This window comes from Puma concolor, chromosome C2 (genome assembly GCF_028749965.1).
Source record: "Puma concolor isolate L17-30 chromosome C2, mPumCon1.1.hap2, whole genome shotgun sequence".
In the NCBI taxonomy this organism is placed as follows: domain Eukaryota; kingdom Metazoa; phylum Chordata; class Mammalia; order Carnivora; family Felidae; genus Puma; species Puma concolor.
The window spans coordinates 9,420,145-9,439,910 of NC_141675.1; the positions used below are offsets into that span (position 1 = coordinate 9,420,145).

Sequence of the window (19,766 nt, forward strand, 5' to 3'; positions counted from 1 at the left end):
TCTGCCCCTCCCCCCACTCACAGATGTGCTCTGTCTCTCAGAATAAGCTTAAAAGAAAAAAAAGAAAGAAAGAAAAAAGAAAAAGAAAATAGGCAAAGGACATGAACAGACTTTTCTCCAAAGAAGACAAACAAATGGCCAATAAGTACGTGAAAAGATGCCCAACATTACTAGTCATTAACAAAATGCAAATCAAAACTATAATGACAGCTTCACACTCATTAGGATAGCTACTATTAAAAAAAAAAAAATGACCGGGGCGCCTGGGTGGCGCAGTTGGTTAAGCGTCCGACTTCAGCCAGGTCACGATCTCGCGGTCCGTGAGTTCGAGCCCCGCGTCGGGCACTGGGCTGATGGCTCAGAGCCTGGAGCCTGTTTCTGATTCTGTGTCTCCCTCTCTCTCTGCCCCTCCCCCGTTCATGCTCTGTCTCTCTCTATCCGAAAAATAAATAAACGTTGAAAAAAAAAAATTAAAAAAAAAAAAATGATGAAGAGGACGTGGAGAAAATTGAACCCTTGTGCACCGCTGGAGGGAATGTAAATTAGTACAGCTGCTGTGGAAAACAGTAGGATATTTACTCAATAAATGAAAAGACAGAATTACCAAATAATCCAATAATTCCATTCCTAGGTATATACCCAAAATAACTGAAAGCAGGGACTCTAACAGATTATTTGTACCCCATGTTCACAGCAGCATTATTTGCAATAGTACAAGGCAGAAGCAACCCAAATGTCCATCAACAGATGCAAACAAACAAAATGTGGCATAAACATATATTGGATGTTAATCAACATTAAAAAGGAATGGCATTCTGACACGTGCTAAACATGGCTGAACTCCGAAAACGTTAAGCTAAGGGAATTAAGCCAGGTACAAAGAGACAATAGAAGATCCCACCTATATTCCACACAGAACAGGCAAATTCATAAAGAGTATTAGAGAGGTTACCGGAACTAGGAGGGGAAAGGGGACTTACTGTTCGATGAGTAATGGCTTCCGTTTGGGATGATGAAAAAGTTCTGGGAATAGTGGTGACAGTCGCACAACGCTGTAAATGTACTTAATACCACTGAATTGCACACTAAAGATACACTAAAATGGTAAATTTCACATTACGTATATTATGCACATTCCCAGTTAATCTAGTCTCTTAATTACAATATTATGTATTATTATGTGTGTATCATATTCCTTGGTAAAGTTTATTGGCAAAGGATACAAAATTTCATAATTATCCACTGTTGAAAGTTACTTTTTTTTTTTATTTAAGTTTATTTATTTTGAGTAAGACAGAGTATGCAGAGGGGGGAGGGAGAGAGAGAGAAAATCCCAAGCAGGCTCCACACTGTCTGTGCAGAGCCCGATGCGCGGTCTGAACTCATGAACCACAAGAACACAACCTGAGCCAAAACCAAGAGTTGGACACTTAAACAGAGACACTCAGGCACCCCTCCGCTTTTGAAAAGTCTAACAAAAGAGCATTTTTATACACACCAAGTGGGAATGCATGTCGATACGGTGTTTGTAAAGAATATTTAAGCAATTTATCAGAAGTCACAAAACTATGTATTGCCTTCCACTCATTCCTTCTAAGAATCTGCCATAAGGGGAAAAAGAGAAAACAAACATGCACCAACAGTCAAGCACAAAAATGTTCATCAGCATATTATCTACAGTGTTATAGTATCATCCAAAAATAGGGAACAGGGCAAATTAAATGATTAGGCACTCACAGCAGACAAGAAAAGGCATACCTTGAAAAAAAAAAAATCTTAAATATTTAATGACATTAAAACATTATGTCAAAAGGGGAAGAGAAACCAAATTCTGTGTTATTCTGTTTTGTTTTCCTATATGCTAAAAAAAGCCAAGGAATAAACATACCCGTTTCAACAGTGATGGTCAATCCCCCAGCTAAGGACCCTACATGCTATTAAGGTGATACGACCTGGGTCAGAGAAGGCCTCACTGAAGGAACTGGCATCTGAATGGACAAAGACAATAAATGAAGGTTCCAAGCAGAGGATGTGTCTACCTTAGTTTTTATCATTTTCCTCAAACACAAGCTGTTTTACAATTAAGCTTCAAGCTAAAAAATAGGGGGAAACAACAGTACCTGGAAAAGATTAAAAAAGGTTTTGTTTCCCCCCAACAACACAAGTCAGCAGGGGGCACCCCAGTCAAGAATGTAAGTTGTGGGGCGCCTGGGTGGCGCAGTCGGTTAAGCGTCCGACTTCAGCCAGGTCACGATCTCGCGGTCCGTGAGTTCGAGCCCCGTGTCAGGCTCTGGGCTGATGGCTCAGAGCCTGGAGCCTGTTTCCGATTCTGTGTCTCCCTCTCTCTCTGCCCCTCCCCCGTTCATGCTCTGTCTCTCTCTGTCCCAAAAATAAAAAAAAAATAAAAAAAAAAGAATGGAAGTTGCAGCTAAAGTGCTCGGTTTTCTTGGCTTTTCAGTGAGCACGCCGCAAACCTTCTCAAAGTTTTACACACTCAAAAAAGCCTAAAAATCCTAGTTGCGATGCCAGGTTTTACCTTGGGAAAGTGACCCTAGAAGATGCATAACAAAAATTATCCAAAAAAGGATTTTGTGAATACCTCGTTTCCCACAAATTTTGCCAGCAAAGGATAATTGCTATCTTACCATCATTACCACGTTGCACAAAACCTTTCACCTTCATGTCTTCATGTGCTTCTCTAACAGGAAGATAAACAGGCTTGATAATATCAAATACAACCACTGCAGCCTCCACACTCCAACATTTACTACCTACCCAGGAAGAATCAGGCACTATGCAAGGCATTTCATATATTTATCTCATTCCGTTTTTTTAAGCTTCTTTATTTTGAGAGAGACAGAGACAGAGAGAGACAGCATCCCAAGCAGGCTCCACGCTGTCAGTGTGTAGCCCGACGTGGGGCGTGATCCCATGATCCATGACATCATGACCTGAGCTGAAATCAAGATGCTTAACCCACTCAGCCACCCAGGCACCCCTCAAAATTCAGTTAACAAGAATCTATGAGGTAGATATGCTATCCCCATTTTACAGTTGAGGAAACTGAGGCCCAGCACTTATGGCAGTTGCCCACGGGGCAGATCTGTGATCCACACCCAGGTCTGTGAATCGGAAACCCATGCGATTTCATCACCCCACACAGACTCTTCACGAAGTAGAGACTCAGAAAAAAGTAATCATCTGGCCAGGTCTCCCTGGCAACTGGAAACCAGAGCCTTCCAACACTTTACCTAATGGTATGCTGTCTGCATACTAAACAAGTATATCATACACTTCTATCAGGGGTTTACAGAGCATAATACCATTAGATTTTAAATAACATCATAAGGGAGTCAGGCATTACGCCAGAGAAAGATGCAGTGGCAAGGGAAAACTCCGCAGCAAGAACTAAAACAGGGATCAAAAGTAAAGTATCTGATCAAGAATACGCCAAAGAGTAACAGTAACAAAGTTCCCAGGTATAGTTTATAGAATCCTAGGATTGGAGTGTAAGGCCTATTCCGAAATCTTTTTAAATTTACAGTTGGGATGCCTATAGAAATTGCCAAGGACTCACAGTAATGATTACTTCAGTACGTAAGTACTTAGGACCATGTGCTTTTGATAAACATGTATGTTGTAATGACTTACAATAACGAAGAATAATTTACTTAAATATAAATGTTACTTACATATCCCAGTTTGGAGCTATTCGCAAATGCTGGATTAGTAAATGGAACTAGAATAAAAGAATAAAACAAGATGTACATTTCCTTCATGAAATAACACAGAAAGTGACTAAGTTAAATCAGACCTATATACAATTGAAATGTGAATCCTGCATTAGGAGATAATCAATTACTCAGGAAGATGCAAAAGCACTGAACACAGAAGATAAAAATAAACACTAAGAACATTACTTTGTTTCTCCTACCCAGTTACATTCCATAAACGTGCCCCCACGCCCGCGTTACTCCCAAACACACACCAAGCACCAAACAAGTAACCTCAATACTATCTTGGAAGCAAACAAATTTAAATTTTTTCAAGCCAGTTCCCATTGCCCCAATGCCCCAGACCACTGTAACCCCTTTCTGAGGAAGACTTCGAAAGCTCTACCAAATTCCTGTGGTTTTACCGATGGCCAAGACAGTCCGAGAAAATATTTGCAGGGGAAAAAGAAAGAAAAGCCTTAGAGACTCTGGGTCTCCTATCAGAGTGATATCAGAAATCTCGGGAGTTTGCCAGGTCAACCGAGGAAGGAAAGCAGGCCTTGTTCCACATGGGCAGCTCATTCTGGCAGCTGATGACAAGGTCTAACGTCTTAAGATTTCAGATATGAAAAATATCTTACAATTATTACAAGTTAAAATAAAACGCAAGCCAGAGTATAACAAAAGAAAAAGTTCAAGATCACGGTCTACTCAACTTCTTTTGGATCTAACGACTGGACAAAATTCTGGCAAACCTATAATCTTGATAAATCTTTTTTTTTCACTGCACCTAAATCAAGTGAGTATTTTAGCACTGTTGTTTTAATCTTAATAGAAATACGAAAGCTACACGCCAAAGGCAGGCTGCCAGGACCACGAAAGGAGACTTCACAACTGAACTACCCACCAGAGGTGAATGGAGGAGGCGCGTGGCCACCTCCTGGTGTCCAGTCACGACACACAAATAGCAAAGGAGGTTCAGCTTGGCTCGCGAGGCCCCCGTGCTCTTCTCAGTGGAGTCGATCTGTGAGCACACCTGCTGCAAAAAGTCGTTCCAGTCTTGGTCTTTTAGAAATGCTAATTTATCCACTGGAGAGGAAAGAACAAATTAAAAGTGGGTATCAGGTAAAAAAAAAAAATTGCTGAAAACACTACAAGAGAAATAAAAAACGGAACGCAGAATTTCAGCAGCTGAGGACAAAGGCAATCATAAATTTACAATGTCAAAACCATAAAGTCCGGGGCGCCTGGGTGGCTCAGTCGGTTAAGCGTCCGACTTCAGCTCAGGTCATGATCTCGCGGCCTGTGAGTTCAAGCCCCGCGTCAGGCTCTGTGCTGACCGCTCAGAGCCTGGGGCCTGTTTCAGATTCTGTGTCTCCCTCTCTCTCTGACCCTCCCCCGTTCATGCTCGGTCTCTGTCTCAAAAATAAACAAACGTTAAAAAAATAAATAAATAAATAAATAAATAAATAAAAACCATAAAGTCCTCCAAAGAGGACACTACTTTTATTTATTTTTCTAGATTCCTCTCCTTTTCTACCCATGGACCCTTTTTCTCTATGTGAATGGAAAACCACCTTTAAAAGATGCCCAAAGGAGAATCATCCTGCAACCGAGATTTTAACAAAATACTCAAGAAAGTTGTATTACAAAAAAGCAAGTGATGGGGCGCCTGGGTGGCACAGTCGGTTAAGCGTCCGACTTCAGCCAGGTCACGATCTCGCGGTGCGTGAGTTCGAGCCCCGCGTCAGGCTCTGGGCTGATGGCTCAGAGCCTGGAGCCTGTTTCCGATTCTGTGTCTCCCTCTCTCTCTCTGCCCCTCCCCCGTTCATGCTCTGTCTCTCTCTGTCCCAAAAATAAATAAACGTTGAAAAAAAAAAATTTTTTTTTAAAAAAAGCAAGTGATAGCCTTCGTATAAATAAAGCGATCTAGCCGTAAAATGTTGGAAAAGCTAAGAATTGTGCAGTTGTTAAAAAGTTCCAATGAAATGACTGTTAAACGTAACAGGTTAATACAGTAGTTGAAATCCTCTGGGAGATCCAAGCCCAAACCATATACAAACAGACAACAAAAATGGGCAATAAGATGCCATCCAAAATGACCACAGTTTTGGCTAATTTCCATCTTTGAATAAAATAAGCAGTAATAATAATTTCCTAAAATAACTCAGAGTAAAGAGGAAAAGGGAAGGAATATTATTTTGAAATAATACTCCTCTAAGGTTGGCTCTATTTGGCACTGTATATTTAAATTCAAATGTTTTATTTTGAATTTACTTTGATTTGATATGAAATCCTGGATTATACTCCAGCGATGATGAAGAATGTTTTTCTAGATCTAGTTTACCAGCTTAAAATAGATTTTATCATACAAAATACATCAAAGTTTAAGGTGTAAACGAATTTCTGATGCTCACCCCACATAAGACTTCCCATTAGGTGAAAGGAAACCGAACCCATCTTCTTTGAGTATCTTCATTCCCACACCCTCCCCACAAAAGTAAACCATCTGACCCCATTGTCAACCCCCTAGAGTCTCAATTCTTCGTTGTGGTCTCCGACCCTCTGTACCCACAAGAATACCATAAATGTTGGCAATCCAATGGGATCTACAAGAGGGAAGGGCAAGAGAAGGGCCCGCACAGCTTTACGGGAACGTTCATTTCCACAGGGGTACAGGGCAGCCCAGACTCAGCTTGGCACGGTCAAAGGATGGCACAAATGGATTACAGGTTGTTTGCAATGCACACAGCACTACCCCAAGAATATAGCCAGTTGGCAAGAAAACAGGAATGTAGCTATTCACAAATAAATATCATCTTCCATTTGCTTTAAAAAAGCAGGCGGGGGGGGGGAGCGCGCTGAGTGGCTCTGACTCTTGGGTTTCAGCTCAGGTCATGATCTCACGGTTTGTGCATTCAAGCCCCACATTGGGCTTCTCGATGATGGTACGGAGCCTGCTTGGGATTCTCTCTCTCTCCTGTCTCTCTCTCTGCCCCTCCCCTGTTCACATGCTCTGTCTCTGTCTCTAAATAAACTTAAAAAAAAACTCCATTTGCTGTTAGAGGTCTTATTTATATCTGTCTGCCAAGAGTCTATGTGTTTGACAAGCGCCTTGTAATCCTACCTGAATATGCTGGTAGATGCAGTATCTTTGGATCAAATTTAATTGGCGGTTGTTTCATTATCTGTGGTTGGAAAAAAGAAAAAAAAACCTTTTAAAGATGCCTTTTGAGACATATCGGTCTCCTGACATAACTCCAATTATCAGGTTATAAATCAAGTTAGACAGAAAAGAACACTACAAAACCTGTCACCAAAAAGAAAAAGAATTCAACAGTGCCCTTTCTAATTAAAATATGGAAACACTGGGGCGCCTGGGTGGCTCAGTCGGTTAAGCATCCGACTTCAGCTCAGGTCACGATCTCGCGGTCCGTGAGTTCGAGCCCCGCGTCGGGCTCTGGGCTGACGGCTCAGAGCCTGGAGCCTGCTTCCGATTCTGTGTCTCCCTCTCTCTCTGCCCCTCCCCCATTCATGTTCTGTCTCTCTCTGTCCCCAAAATAAACATTAAAAAAAAATTTTTAAAAAAATGCAAACACCAACACACAAAACACCACAAGCACTTGTTTATAAAAACAAGATCATTTTGAGGCACCTGGCTGACTCAGTCAGTAGACCATGAGACTTTTGATCTTGAGATCAGGAGTTCCAGCCCCACAACGAGGGCAGAGTTTACTTTAAATAAACAAAGTTTTGTGGAAAAAGAAGCACTTTATCTTGGCTTACTCTTAAGCTCATCAACCTCTAGGTAGAAATTTAGTCATTCAGGGGCACCTGGGTGGGTGGCTCAGTCGGCTAAGCATCCGACTCTCGGTTTTGGCTCAGGTCATGATCTCACGGTTTCCTGAGTTCAAGCCCCACGTGGAGCTCTGCGCTGACAGTGTGGAGCCTGCTTGGAGGTCTCTCTCTCCCCCCTCTCTCTCTGCCCCTCCCTGCTCACGCAGTCTTGGTCTCTCTCAAAATAAATTAACTTAAAAAAGAAAAAAAAGAAAGAAATTTAGTCATTCAACAAATATTTACTGGGTACCTGTAAGGGTGAGGCACTATGCTAAGTGCTAAGGGGGATACAAATATATAAGAGACATGACCCTACAGTCAGAGAGCGGATACTCTGGGAAGATAAACATGTTAAATGCCAAAAAAAAAAAAAAAAAAAAAAAAAAAAATTCAACAATGCAAAACGGGCAGGACGTAATTATAGACAGAACATTTCACAGGAATTTTTCTAACACATTAGAGAATGCAGCAAGCACTTTAGGCTGACAAGGCTTATGGAAGAACCAGAAGGAGGGCTCAGGTTTTAAAGAGTAAGAATTTCATGGCTGAATTCGAGAACACACTATTCCAGGAAGATGTAATCAGCATGAATAGGAAAGTGCACACTTTTTTTTAAGAAACTGGAAAAATGGGTAGTTAGAGCCATGAGTTTGGAACAGCCGGGGCACTTTCACCTCGACAGTTTTAATTTAAAAATTCAACCGTCATTTCTAGATCTAACATCTCCAAAGCCTCTTTATAGAGCATTTTAAAAAAAATTTTTTTTTTTCAACGTTTATTTATTTTTGGGACAGAGAGAGACAGAGCATGAACGGGCGAGGGGCAGAGAGAGAGGGAGACACAGAATCGGAAACAGGCTCCAGGCTCCGAGCCATCAGCCCAGAGCCTGACGCGGGGCTCGAACTCACGGACCGCGAGATCGTGACCTGGCTGAAGTCGGACGCTTAACCGACTGTGCCACCCAGGCGCCCCTATAGAGCATTTTAAAAAGCTTTGCTGGTGGTTTTCTTGCCAAAAATGCATAACCTCCTCCATGTTAATCATGAGAAACACTTGGAAAAACCCAGGTTGAGGGACAGCCTACAAAATACCTGGTAAGTACTCTTCAAGTATGAAAGCCACGAAGGCCAAGGAAAAACTAAGAAATTACAAGGCCATGAAAGACAAGGACAGAAGGTAACAGAAAAAGGCCTAACAGCAAAGTGGAACAAGAGAGCCTAGAAGAGAAAAAGGACATCAGTGGTACAGGTGGTAAAATTCAAATAAATTCGGTAATTTAGTTAACACCGTACCAATGTTAGTTCCTGGCTTTGCTAACCATACTGTGGTCCCATGAGATGCTAACATCAGAGAAAGTTGGGTAAAATGTACAGGAGAACTCTATTTTTGAACCTTTTCTGTATATCTAAAATTAGAAGTTTAAAAAAAATTTTTGACTAAGGCTGCCCCAAAACAAGGAAGTATGGTTAGAAAAAGAAATAAAGAAACAGAACCTTGTCAAAACACATTACAAACTGTTCTTAGAAGGTCCACTGGGAAAATGACCCATTTCACATTAAATCTGGCATGATATACAGTTACTCTGTCAGATAGCTGAACTCCTAAAAAGAATTAGCTCCATTATGAAAAATAGCTGGGTAATCTGTATTAAATGTTGTCTACCTCGTAGATAAATATGCATCCAATTACCCATTTGTTCTTTCTTAATTTATTTTTGAGAGAGAGAGAGAGATAGAATGCGAGTGGGGGAGGGAGAGAGTGTGAGGGAAACACAGAATCCAAAGCAGGTTCCAGACTCCAGCTGTCAGCACAGAGCCCGACACAGGGCTCGAACTCACGAACCATAAGATCATGCATGACCTGAGCCGAAGTTGGCCACTTACCAATTGAGCCACCCAAGCACCCCAGAACCCATTTGTTCTACATTAATGTTCCCCAAAGAAATGGGGGGAAATGGTCATAAATCAAAACAGAAAAAGACATTTTAAAAAGAAAATTAAAATATAGAATAGGTAATACAGAGGAACTGAGAAGTTGATTTTTTTTCTTAAGAATACTCATCATCCCCTGGCGATACAGAGGTATATTCCAAGAGACGTGAAGCAACAAAAATCACGCGGGGTATGAAGTGCACCGTGAACCATGACTCCCCAAGCCCCCAGTGTCTCCCCACCATCTGGCCTGCAGCCCTGAGCACCCGCTAGTCTCTTTATGACCTGCCCACCCACCCCAGCAGGGGGAGCAGTGCTCACTCACATCTGCCTTCCTAACACAACCAAGACTAGAGTGGTTGGAGAAATTCATTCGACAATGTATAGAGAAACAAAACGAATGAGGACTAAGGTCTGAGGTCTAGAAGCCCATGGACTGAGGGGAGGCAGAACCGATGCAGAAGAGGAAGAAATTCAGCACTCAGTGAAGGGTCAAGTAACACAGAAAGAGGAGAGGGTCACACACAGGGTGGGCGTCAGAAGTGTAGACGTGTGGCACACATGAAATAAAAGGAGACATGAGGAACAGCAAAGAAAAGAAAGCCAACAGTATCTGGAATGAAGATATCACCAGGATTTCAGCCCTCTAAATAAAGTCTAAATAAAGCTCAGCCCTCAGCTGTTAGGGCATCTTTCCCCACCTTTGGGTTGTCGATAATTGGGGTGATGACAAGATCAGAGTCTGTGTAGATAAGCTCTCTCATCTGGGATTCCAGGTCCTGCTGACTCAGATGTTCACTTGCAATCTGAAATAAGAACAAAAATGAGGCTTTGTTTCTGTGACTTACTGCAGAGCTTTTAAGAACTGGGCTAATAAGACCCTGAGTAAGACACCACTGGAAGGGTCACCTGTATCTATGGACCTCAGGTTGCTATTCAAAACACTTCCAGAGACCGTCTTCTTTGATCTTCACAAAAATCCTCAGTTCTATGCATCATCATTCTCATGGTTACAGAAGGAAAAAACAAAGGTCAAAGTAACCGATTTGTTCACATTTACCACAAAGGCTGGTTAGTTAGGACCAGAAAACAGATCTTCTATAGTTTGATGTTTCAGCTACAATGAGGCAAACTTGTTTTTCAATTACCAGGATGGTTTTTATCATTCATCCACTCGACACTCACCAATTTATTCTGCTTTACAAAATATTCAGTATTTTGAATAAAGCTAAAATTACAGCACAAAGGAATTTCAAGATCAAATACTAACCCTCTACCTAAGCATTAAACACCTCTATCTTTATAAAAGCTAAAGTGGACAGGGGCGCCTGGGTGGCTCAGTCAGTTGAGCGTCCGGCTCAGCTCAGATCATGACCTCACGGTTCCTGAGTTTGAGTCCTGCATCAGGCTCTGTGCTCACAGCTTGGAGCCTGGAGCCTGCTTCGGATTCTGTGTCTCTCTCGGCCCCTCCCATGCTCACACTCTCTCTCTCTCTCAAATATAAACATTAAAAAAAAAAAATGTTTCAAATAATAAAAGCTAAAGTAGAGTTAACACATAATGAAAATGAGTGACCATATTTGAGATTTTTCTTTGTGTTCTACTTAAACATAACTCTCATTCCTAGTGTGATGCCACCTGAGGACTTCACATCAGACCAAAAAAAAAAAAAAAAAAAAAAAGTGGATTTATGCTTTAACAACTTCCACTGAGGCAGCTCTTCCTGCCCATGGAGCCTATCCCCGTGCTTTAATAAAAACACCTCTTTGCATGGGTGGGGGGCGGGGGGGGAACTTCCACTGAAACACTGACCAACAAACAGAACAAAACAGAAAAAACAAAACAGTGAAGTGAAAAATGAGGAAACTCTCCAAAACTGAGGCGAGAGCATGACTAAAGGAATAATTAGCTAACTAGGTTCTTGGAAACAAGACCACCCCTTTGCAACTTAGAAAACAGACTTATCAAAAAACACATGAAGAATAAGGAGGAACTTGGTAAAACAAAGAATTTAATGTTTAAAGCATGGACATTTAAGACAGAAAGACTTCAAAGAAATGTCAACATGAATGAACTAAAAACATATTAATGTAAGAATTAGTAAGGTAGACCAATTAGAAATGTATATATAAAAATTAATTTCCTGTATATAAATGAAACATAAGCACAGTTAACAGGTCTAAAAATGAAATACCCACTCACAACAGCAAAATAAAATATAATTCTCAGGAATAAAGTGATCAAACACTGCAATCATAAAATTATGTTCCCTTGTTTGAAAATGAACATGTATGTATAGACTCAGAAATAGAGATATCAAAATATAACCGGTGGTTACACTGGATAATTAAGTTACAAGTAGTTTTCCTTTGTCCTCTTGTACATTTTGCAAGTTTTCTACAATTATAAAGATTTTGTAATTTAATAAAAAAATCACTTGAGGCGCCTGGGTGGCGCAGTCGGTTGAGCGTCCGACTTCAGCCAGGTCACGATCTCACGGTCCGTGAGTTCGAGCCCCGCGTCAGGCTCTGGGCTGATGGCTCAGAGTCTGGAGCCTGTTTCCGATTCTGTGTCGCCCTCTCTCTCTGCCCCTCCCCCGTTCATGCTCTGTCTCTCTCTGTCCCAAAAATAAATAAATGTTGAAAAAAAAAATCACTTAAAAAATTATACAAGATAAACTCTCATATACTACTTACACAATTACTGCTTGACTATTCTCAATAAAACGATTAAGTGCACTCCTCCACAATAACCATGGCCAGAAGAGACTCAACATCTGTTACATTTCAAAATGCATTTGTGGGGGCACCCGGGTGGTTCAGTTGGTTAAGCATCCAACTCTTGGTAACGGCTCAGGTCATGATCCCAGGTCGTGGGATCAAGCTCTGGGTTGGACTCAGCACTGAGCATGGGGTCTGCTTAGGATTCTCTCCCTCTTCTTCCTCCACCACTTCCCTACTCACACTCTTGCTCTAAAAATAAATAAATAAAATGCATTTTTACTGTTACACAATTTTCCCTCACATATAACCAACATACAAATGGATCCTAAAATTCACATGGAAATGCAAGGGACCCAGAGTAGCCAAAACAACCTTGAAAAAGGACAAAATTGGAAGAATCATACCTCCTAACTTCAAAACTTACTAAAAAGCTACAGTGATCAAGAGTAGCCAGTTAGTTACTATGCGACCAGCATGAAGAAAGATGCAGAGATCAACAGAACAGAGAGTCCAGAAATAAACCTCACCTTTACGGCCAATTGATAGTCAACAAGAACGCCAGGACAATGAACTGGGAAAGAACAGTCTTTTCAACAAATGGTGCTGAGACAAATGGAAATCCACACGCAAAACAATGAAGCTGAACCCTCTACCGCATGCCGTGTACAAAAATTAACTCAAATGGATTTAAGACCTAAAGAGCTAAGCGCAGACATAAACTTTTGTGACCTTGGAGTTGGCAATGGCTTCTAAATTATGACACCAGAAGCCTAAGCAACAACACACACACACACAAAAAAAATAATTTGAACTACATCAAAATTAAGAACTTCTGTGCTTCGGGTGCCAGGATGGCTTAGTCAGTTGAGCAGCCGACCCTTATTTCAGGTCAGGTAATGATGCCACAGTCATCCCACAGCCTCCATGCTGAGTTATGGAGCCTGCTTGGAGTTCTCTCTCTCCCTCTGCCCCTCTCCCCCACGTGTACGTGCTCTTGCTCTCCCTCTCTCTCTCAAAAAATAAATAAATAAAAATAAACACTTCCGTGCTTCAAAGGACACCATTGAAAAACACAATCCACAGGGTGGAAGATTTATAAATCACACACCTAGAATACATAAAGAATTCCTTACAACTCAATAAATGAGCAGATTTGAAAAGACATTCTTTCAGGGGCGCCTGGGTGGCTCAGTCGGTTGAGCGTCCGACTTCAGCTCAGGTCATGATCTCACAGTTTGTGGGTTCAAGCCCCGCGTCGGGCTCTGTGCTGACAGCTCAGAGCCTGGAGCCTGCTTCAGATTCTGCGTCTCCTTCTGTCTCTGCCCCTCCCCCGCTCACGCTTTGTCTCACTGTTTCTCAAAAATAAATAAAATGTAAAAAAAAAAAAAAAAAGAAAAGAAAAGACATTCTTTCAAAGGAGATGTATACTAATGGCCCATAAGCACATGAAAAGATGCTCAATAAAATCAGCCATCAGAAATGCAAATCAAAACTAGGTATAATTTCACACCTCCTCGTCTGGCTATAATGCAGCATTATCCACAATGGCCCGAAGGCTGAAGCAACCCGAGTGGCCAAAGACGGATGCGTGGATAAACACAATGCGGTACCTACACACAACGAAGTATTATTCAGCCTGAAAAGGGAATGGAATTCTGACACACGGTAGACCTTGAACACATCATGCTAAGTGCAACAGGCCAGACACAAAAGGGCTGATTTTGTACGGTTCCACTTATAGGAGACTACCGGGCACAGAGGCAGGAAGTAGAACAGCGGCTGCCCCAGCTGAGAGGAAAGGAGGTGGGGAGCCATTGTTCAGTGGGCACAGCGTCTCAATGTGGGGTGATGAAGCAGTTCTGGACACGGAGAGTGAGGACGGTGGCACAAAAACGGGAATGTACTTAACATCGCAGAACTGTACAACTAAAAAACAGTTAAATGGTAAGTTCTACGCAACATGTATTTTACCACAATTAGGAAAAAAGACAGTAACTGGTTTCGTTAGAGATGGGTGAAAACTGGAAGCCTCACACGCCGCTAGTGAGAATGTAAAACGGCCCAGCTGCCTTGAAAACCGGTCTGGCAGTTCTTTGGAAGGTTTAACAGGCACACGATGCCACAATTACACTCCTGCAGGTATAAGGCGAAATTCAACGCAGGCCCGCTCAAAAAGCTGTACGCAAACATTCACAGCAGCATTGTTCACGACAGCCAAAAGGTGGAAACACAACCCAAATGCCCACCAACTGATGAATGGAAGAATGTGGTACATACAACCAATTATCTGGCAATAAAAAGGAACACAGTACTGATATACTGTGTTATGTGAAAAAAGCCAGTCACAAAAAAGGACCTATTGTGTTATTTCATTCATTTGCAACGTCCAGAAGAGACAAATTTATCAAGAGAGCAAGATTAGTGGCTGCCTAGGGTGAGAGGGAAGGGAAACGGAGGGGACGGGAGTGACTGCGAACAGGGATGGCATTTCCCCGTGGGAGGCGAGTGTTCTCAGAATGACTGTGGTGGTGGCTACGTGACTGGGAATATGCACAAAGCCCCCGACCCATACACTCTAAGTGGTGAATTAAATGGGATGTCAATCAGATGTTACTGAGGCTGTTACCAAAAAAATAACTATGAAACAATGCTCTCGTAGGAGTACTTACCAGAAAAAGAGAGTGATAAAGAAGGTGACTTAATTGCAAATTTTGTCATTACGATCATAGTTTGGACATCAACTTGGAACTATTCTTCTGAGTCTCCATACTTTATGCTAAGAAAGAAGGAAAGAAAAGCAAGGAAAAGGAAAGAAAGATTCCATCCCTGCTCACCTTGGTCAAAGGAGAAGCCTTCTGTGGTGAATGTTGAGTCCTATCCTCACCAGGACTTAGTCCGACCGCACTGCTAGTTCTCGGAGTCGGGCGAGAACTGGAAAATACATACCGGTCAACATTATTCAGAGTGCAGAAACTCTACCCTGTTTACTATTATCTGGGAAAAAACACATCTCACGATAAAATGGTAGAATGTCAAGATTCTGGGTGATCTCATAAATTTAAACTCTAATTTCTGTTTATACAACACCTTTTTTGCAAATATTTCTAGTTTCCTGGCTAATTTATTATTTATTTATAGCACCTATGCTATATACAGTATTTTCTATTTTAACCAGAAACCTCAAAACATTGATTTTTTTTTTTTTTTTTTTTTTAAGTAGGCCCAATGCCCAGCACAGAGCCCAATGCAGGGCCTGAACTCACGACCCCAAGATCAAGACCGGAGCTGAGACGAAGAGTCAGATGCCCAACTGACTAAGCTACTCAGACACTCTTGATTTTATTTTTTAAATGTCTGCTTGTATCAGCAGGATTAACATAGTAATATAGATCAGACAGTCTACAAAGGATGGAAAATATTTACAATTCTATTTCAGAAAATGTTTGATATGGAAAATCATCTTGGTATCTATTTAAGATAAGGAACAAGTTATAATCTGCATCTATGTTTAATGATTCCTCCCATACTTAAAAATTCTGGTCAGGGGCACCTGGGTGGCTCAGTCAATTAAGAATCTGACTTCAGTTCAGGTCATGATCTCACAGTTCATAAGTTCGAGCCCCGCATGCGGATCTGTGCTGATGGCTCAGGGCCTGGAGCCTGGTTCAGATTCTGTGTCTCCCTCTCTCTGCCCTTCTCCTGCTCACACTCTGCGTGTGTCCCTCTTTCTCTCAAAAATAAACAAACATTACGAAATTAAAGAATGCTGGTCATACTCTGTGGGTAACTCCATTCCTCCTGGGTCTCTGATTTGGAGTTTTTCACATATTAAGAAATTTTTCCACTGAGATCATTAGGGTATTTTTTTTATGTTTATATTTGTTTATATTTTTTTACATTTATGTCTCTTTCACTCATCTGTTTTTAGTCATTCGTTAAACAAGTAGTTTAACTCACGAAATATGCCAAAGATTGTACAAAGTTTTTTAAAAAACTGAATTAATGCCTAGAATATATATAGATAAATTCAATATACTTTATATTTCCATAGGGTAAAACAAGTCAGGAAATTTTAGTTCATTGTTATAACCCGTCATTAAATAAAACTATTTATGTATAGGACCAAAACTATAAATACAACACTTGACGTTTACATGTTAAAATTTTAAATACATTGCTCTTAATTATATTAAAATGCCATTCTGTTCTCTTTAAAATTACTTCAATGATTACAGTATTAAAAAATATTATTTAAGTCTCCACATAAAACAACATTTAACATGGCATGCCTGGGTGGCTCAATCGATTAAGCATCCAACTTGGGCTTAGGTCACGATCTCATGGTTTGTGAGTTTGAGCCCCACATCGGGCTCTCTGCTGTCAGCACAGAACTGCTTCAGATCCTCTGCTCCCCCTCTTCTGTCTCTCGAAAATAAACATTTTTCTAAAAATTTTTTATATAAAAAAATTTAACAAAAACACAACCTGTTCTTTCCTCAAAGTATTCAATAAAGAAGCTTGACTGCTGAAATTTCACATTTAATTCTATTTGAAGGGCAAGTAAAAATGAGGAGGTTTTAACCCTTATAAATAGGAAAGACAGGTGGTTTGGTTAAAACCTTTTTTAAATTTTTTTTTAACGTTTATTATTTTTGAGAGACAGACAAAGCACGAGCCAGCAGAGGAACAGAGAGAGAGGGAGACACTGAATCCCAAGCAGGCCCCAGGCCCTGAGCTGTCAGCACAGAGCCCGACGCGAGGCACGAACCCACGAACTCTGAGATCATGACCTGAGCCTAAGTCAGATGCTTAACCAATTGAGCCACCCAGGCACCCCTGGTTTGGTTAAAAACGTTTAAAAATGCACAGCCACATCAACATTCCATTGGCCAGCACTTAACACGAACTTCAAAAGCAGACTGATACGGAATTCGGCATTCACATCCCTGCGCTTTATCTCTGGGGAACACGGTTGGCCAGCAGGACAAAAGATGCTTTAAGAAGACCTGTCATCACGCAGGGATTCCTTACTGCTGTCATCTTACAAACCTCAGAAGAAACATGGATTCATTCGGTTGACCCCCAACGGTACTTTTAGGCCGCAACTCAGCTGGATTTTCTGTGGCAGGACAGAAAAAACATTACGTGTAAAGAACCAAAAATACCACGAGCAGGGCATGATGCAAGCAGAAATTTAAAGAGAATGGTAGCAAAAACCAGAATTTCTCAGAAACGGCACCCTCAGCGACAAGAACGTGCTCCAGCGAAAGCTCACCTAGTCTGAAAGAGTGACTCAGTCGCTGACCACTCTTGTCCCCCTTGGCTCGTCCACTTGGCTTCAAAACCTCCTTGGAATCCTGGGTCCCAGAATGCTCCATCATTTTTCCGCTGCTCAACAGGAGAAAGCCAACAAAATCAAACTTATTTTTCAGCTTTCTATAGTATTCTATGTAGAATAAGAGGTTGGAAAAGTTCATGAAATTACACGTACCATCTGGCAAAGCCATGGAGTTAGAGAAGCATGGTCACTGAGTAGCTAAAGTGAGCACTTACTATACGCAAGGCTTTGTACTGTCTATAAATCTTACCAGTGAGAAATAAGTGGCAGATTGGGCAAGTAAACCAGAGCCCCTAAGTTTATAAGTACCAGTAACCTGGCAGTGAACTTCCCTCTTATTTTTTCCCTTCCAGTATTGCCTGGCCTCGACTCCAAGGCACTGAGTACAGACAAAAGAGCCTCTAAGAGAAGCCTTCTATTTCTGTTCTAAGAAACAGGAAAGGGGACCCCTTATAGGTCAGGACAGAGGAAACGCCATGGTTTAATTTTTTTTTTCCTTTTTCCATTTTATTCTATCCCTGCTACCAGGTAACCCTGCAGCAGCTAGCTGGGAACAGCAGCAGCTCCTAGCCAGTGGCTCAAACTCACAGAGGGACATCTTCTGTAGCCACAGAGTTATGATCTTAAGAACAGGAGGCAAATCCCTGCCGTCCTGTTCTTTTTCCTCCTCTCTCACTGTCCTCCTGCCACTTGGCCCCAAACACATCCAGCAAGACACAAAACCTGTAATACACCACAACTAAGTGGGGCTTATTGTGGGACTGCAAGGCTGGCTCAATATTTGAAAACCACAGTCTAAAGAAGAAAAACCACATGATCTTATCAACCGATACAAAAAGGCATCTGACAAAATTCAAAAATCAAATTCAGATTCGAACTGAAGAAGGGCAGCTACATGAACCTCCAACTCATCGTACTTAATGGTGAAAGGCTGAGAGCTTTCATCTCAAAAGGCAGAAACCAGGCAAAGAGGTTCATTTTCATCACTTCTGATTCAGTGCCTTACTGAAAAAGTCCTAGCAAGGGCTATAAGGCAAGAAAAGAAACCAAAGGCATAGAGATTAACAAGGAAGAGGACACACCAAGGTCAGAGGTCTTCTGTGCCTTGCAGACACTGGAGGTCCACGACCAGAGCCCCGCTTTCTAGGAGTCCCCACAGAGCGAAACGCAATGGTAGGAGCGTGGTTGAGTCTCACTGGACCAGAGAAACCCAAGTTTGAGAGAGACCTTAAATAGAATATTTAGGAGAGACCTTCTCTATCCAACACGCTGAATTTGCCAAGATGAGAACCAAGAATCACACAACCATTCACCACTGAATAAGCTGACCGGGGCAGGGCGGGGGGTCAATTATCAGGCCCTGATTCGACCACTCCTCACCTTGTTCTTAATGCCATCCCTTTTTTAAGTGTCCTGGGCTAAGAAGATTTTATAATAAAAACGAGGTATATTAGTCAGAATGAGACAGGAGCTAGGTTATGCTGTGGTAACCTGCAACCCACAAATCCTTGTGGCTTAGAATGTCCTGTCTCCCTCATGCACACAGCCACTAAAGGCTGGCAAGGAAGCTATGCCCATCACAGTCACTAAAGACCCAGCCCGACAGCAACTCCATTAGGACACTGTCTTCCCAATTACCTCATGAGGAGGAAGCAGTGTGGCCAATCTCATACTGGCTCTTCAAGCGTCTATGCAGAACGAACACACATCACTTCTGTTCCCATTTCATTAACCAAAGCAAGTCACGTGACCATGCCTGACTCAAGAGGGGGGAAGGAGATCCCACCATGTGCTTGCAAGGTGGGAAGGGAGTTATAGTTGATGAACAGAACTAATGACCACCATACTCAATCACTGACTGGAGAAGAAACAACCGATCGGAAAAATGAGCAAAATCGTGAGCACGTAAGGTCATGACTAAACTCTTCAAGCACACTTGAACAAATGCTTGATTTTCTCCTAGTGTGAAAACAGACAAATTTACGTCATTGACGCTGCATTATTAGAACAGTAATCAGTATGGTCACCTGATAACCACGTCCCCCCCACACAAAGTAAGCTTATACACTACCTGACGATGGAATCCTCAGTGCTCGATTCACGATCTCTCCTAGCAAAAGCATCCTTCCAAAATGAATGCTGCAATAGGCCTGCCCAAGTTAATCTAGACAAAACATAAATGTTAAAATTCTTTTCACATGATTTACCATGCATAGTTCCCAAG

At 41.7% G+C, this 19,766-nt stretch overlaps 1 protein-coding gene across 7 annotated transcripts in view; it reads right to left on the reverse strand.

Moving 5' to 3' along the window:
• Positions 1-19,766, reverse strand: part of ULK4 (unc-51 like kinase 4) — a 583,293-nt gene that overhangs the window by 539,744 nt on the left and 23,783 nt on the right. For all 7 annotated transcript variants that reach the window (XM_086720525.1, XM_086720521.1, XM_086720524.1 and 4 more), the window contains 8 exons: positions 19,614-19,706; positions 17,480-17,592; positions 17,254-17,323; positions 15,039-15,135; positions 10,183-10,287; positions 6,841-6,901; positions 4,621-4,802; positions 3,693-3,739 (listed from right to left, as the gene is read on the reverse strand). In XM_086720525.1, coding sequence (XP_086576651.1) covers positions 3,693-3,739; positions 4,621-4,802; positions 6,841-6,901; positions 10,183-10,287; positions 15,039-15,135; positions 17,254-17,323; positions 17,480-17,592; positions 19,614-19,706 — 768 coding nt within the window. The remainder of the gene's footprint in view (positions 1-3,692; positions 3,740-4,620; positions 4,803-6,840; positions 6,902-10,182; positions 10,288-15,038; positions 15,136-17,253; positions 17,324-17,479; positions 17,593-19,613; positions 19,707-19,766) is intronic.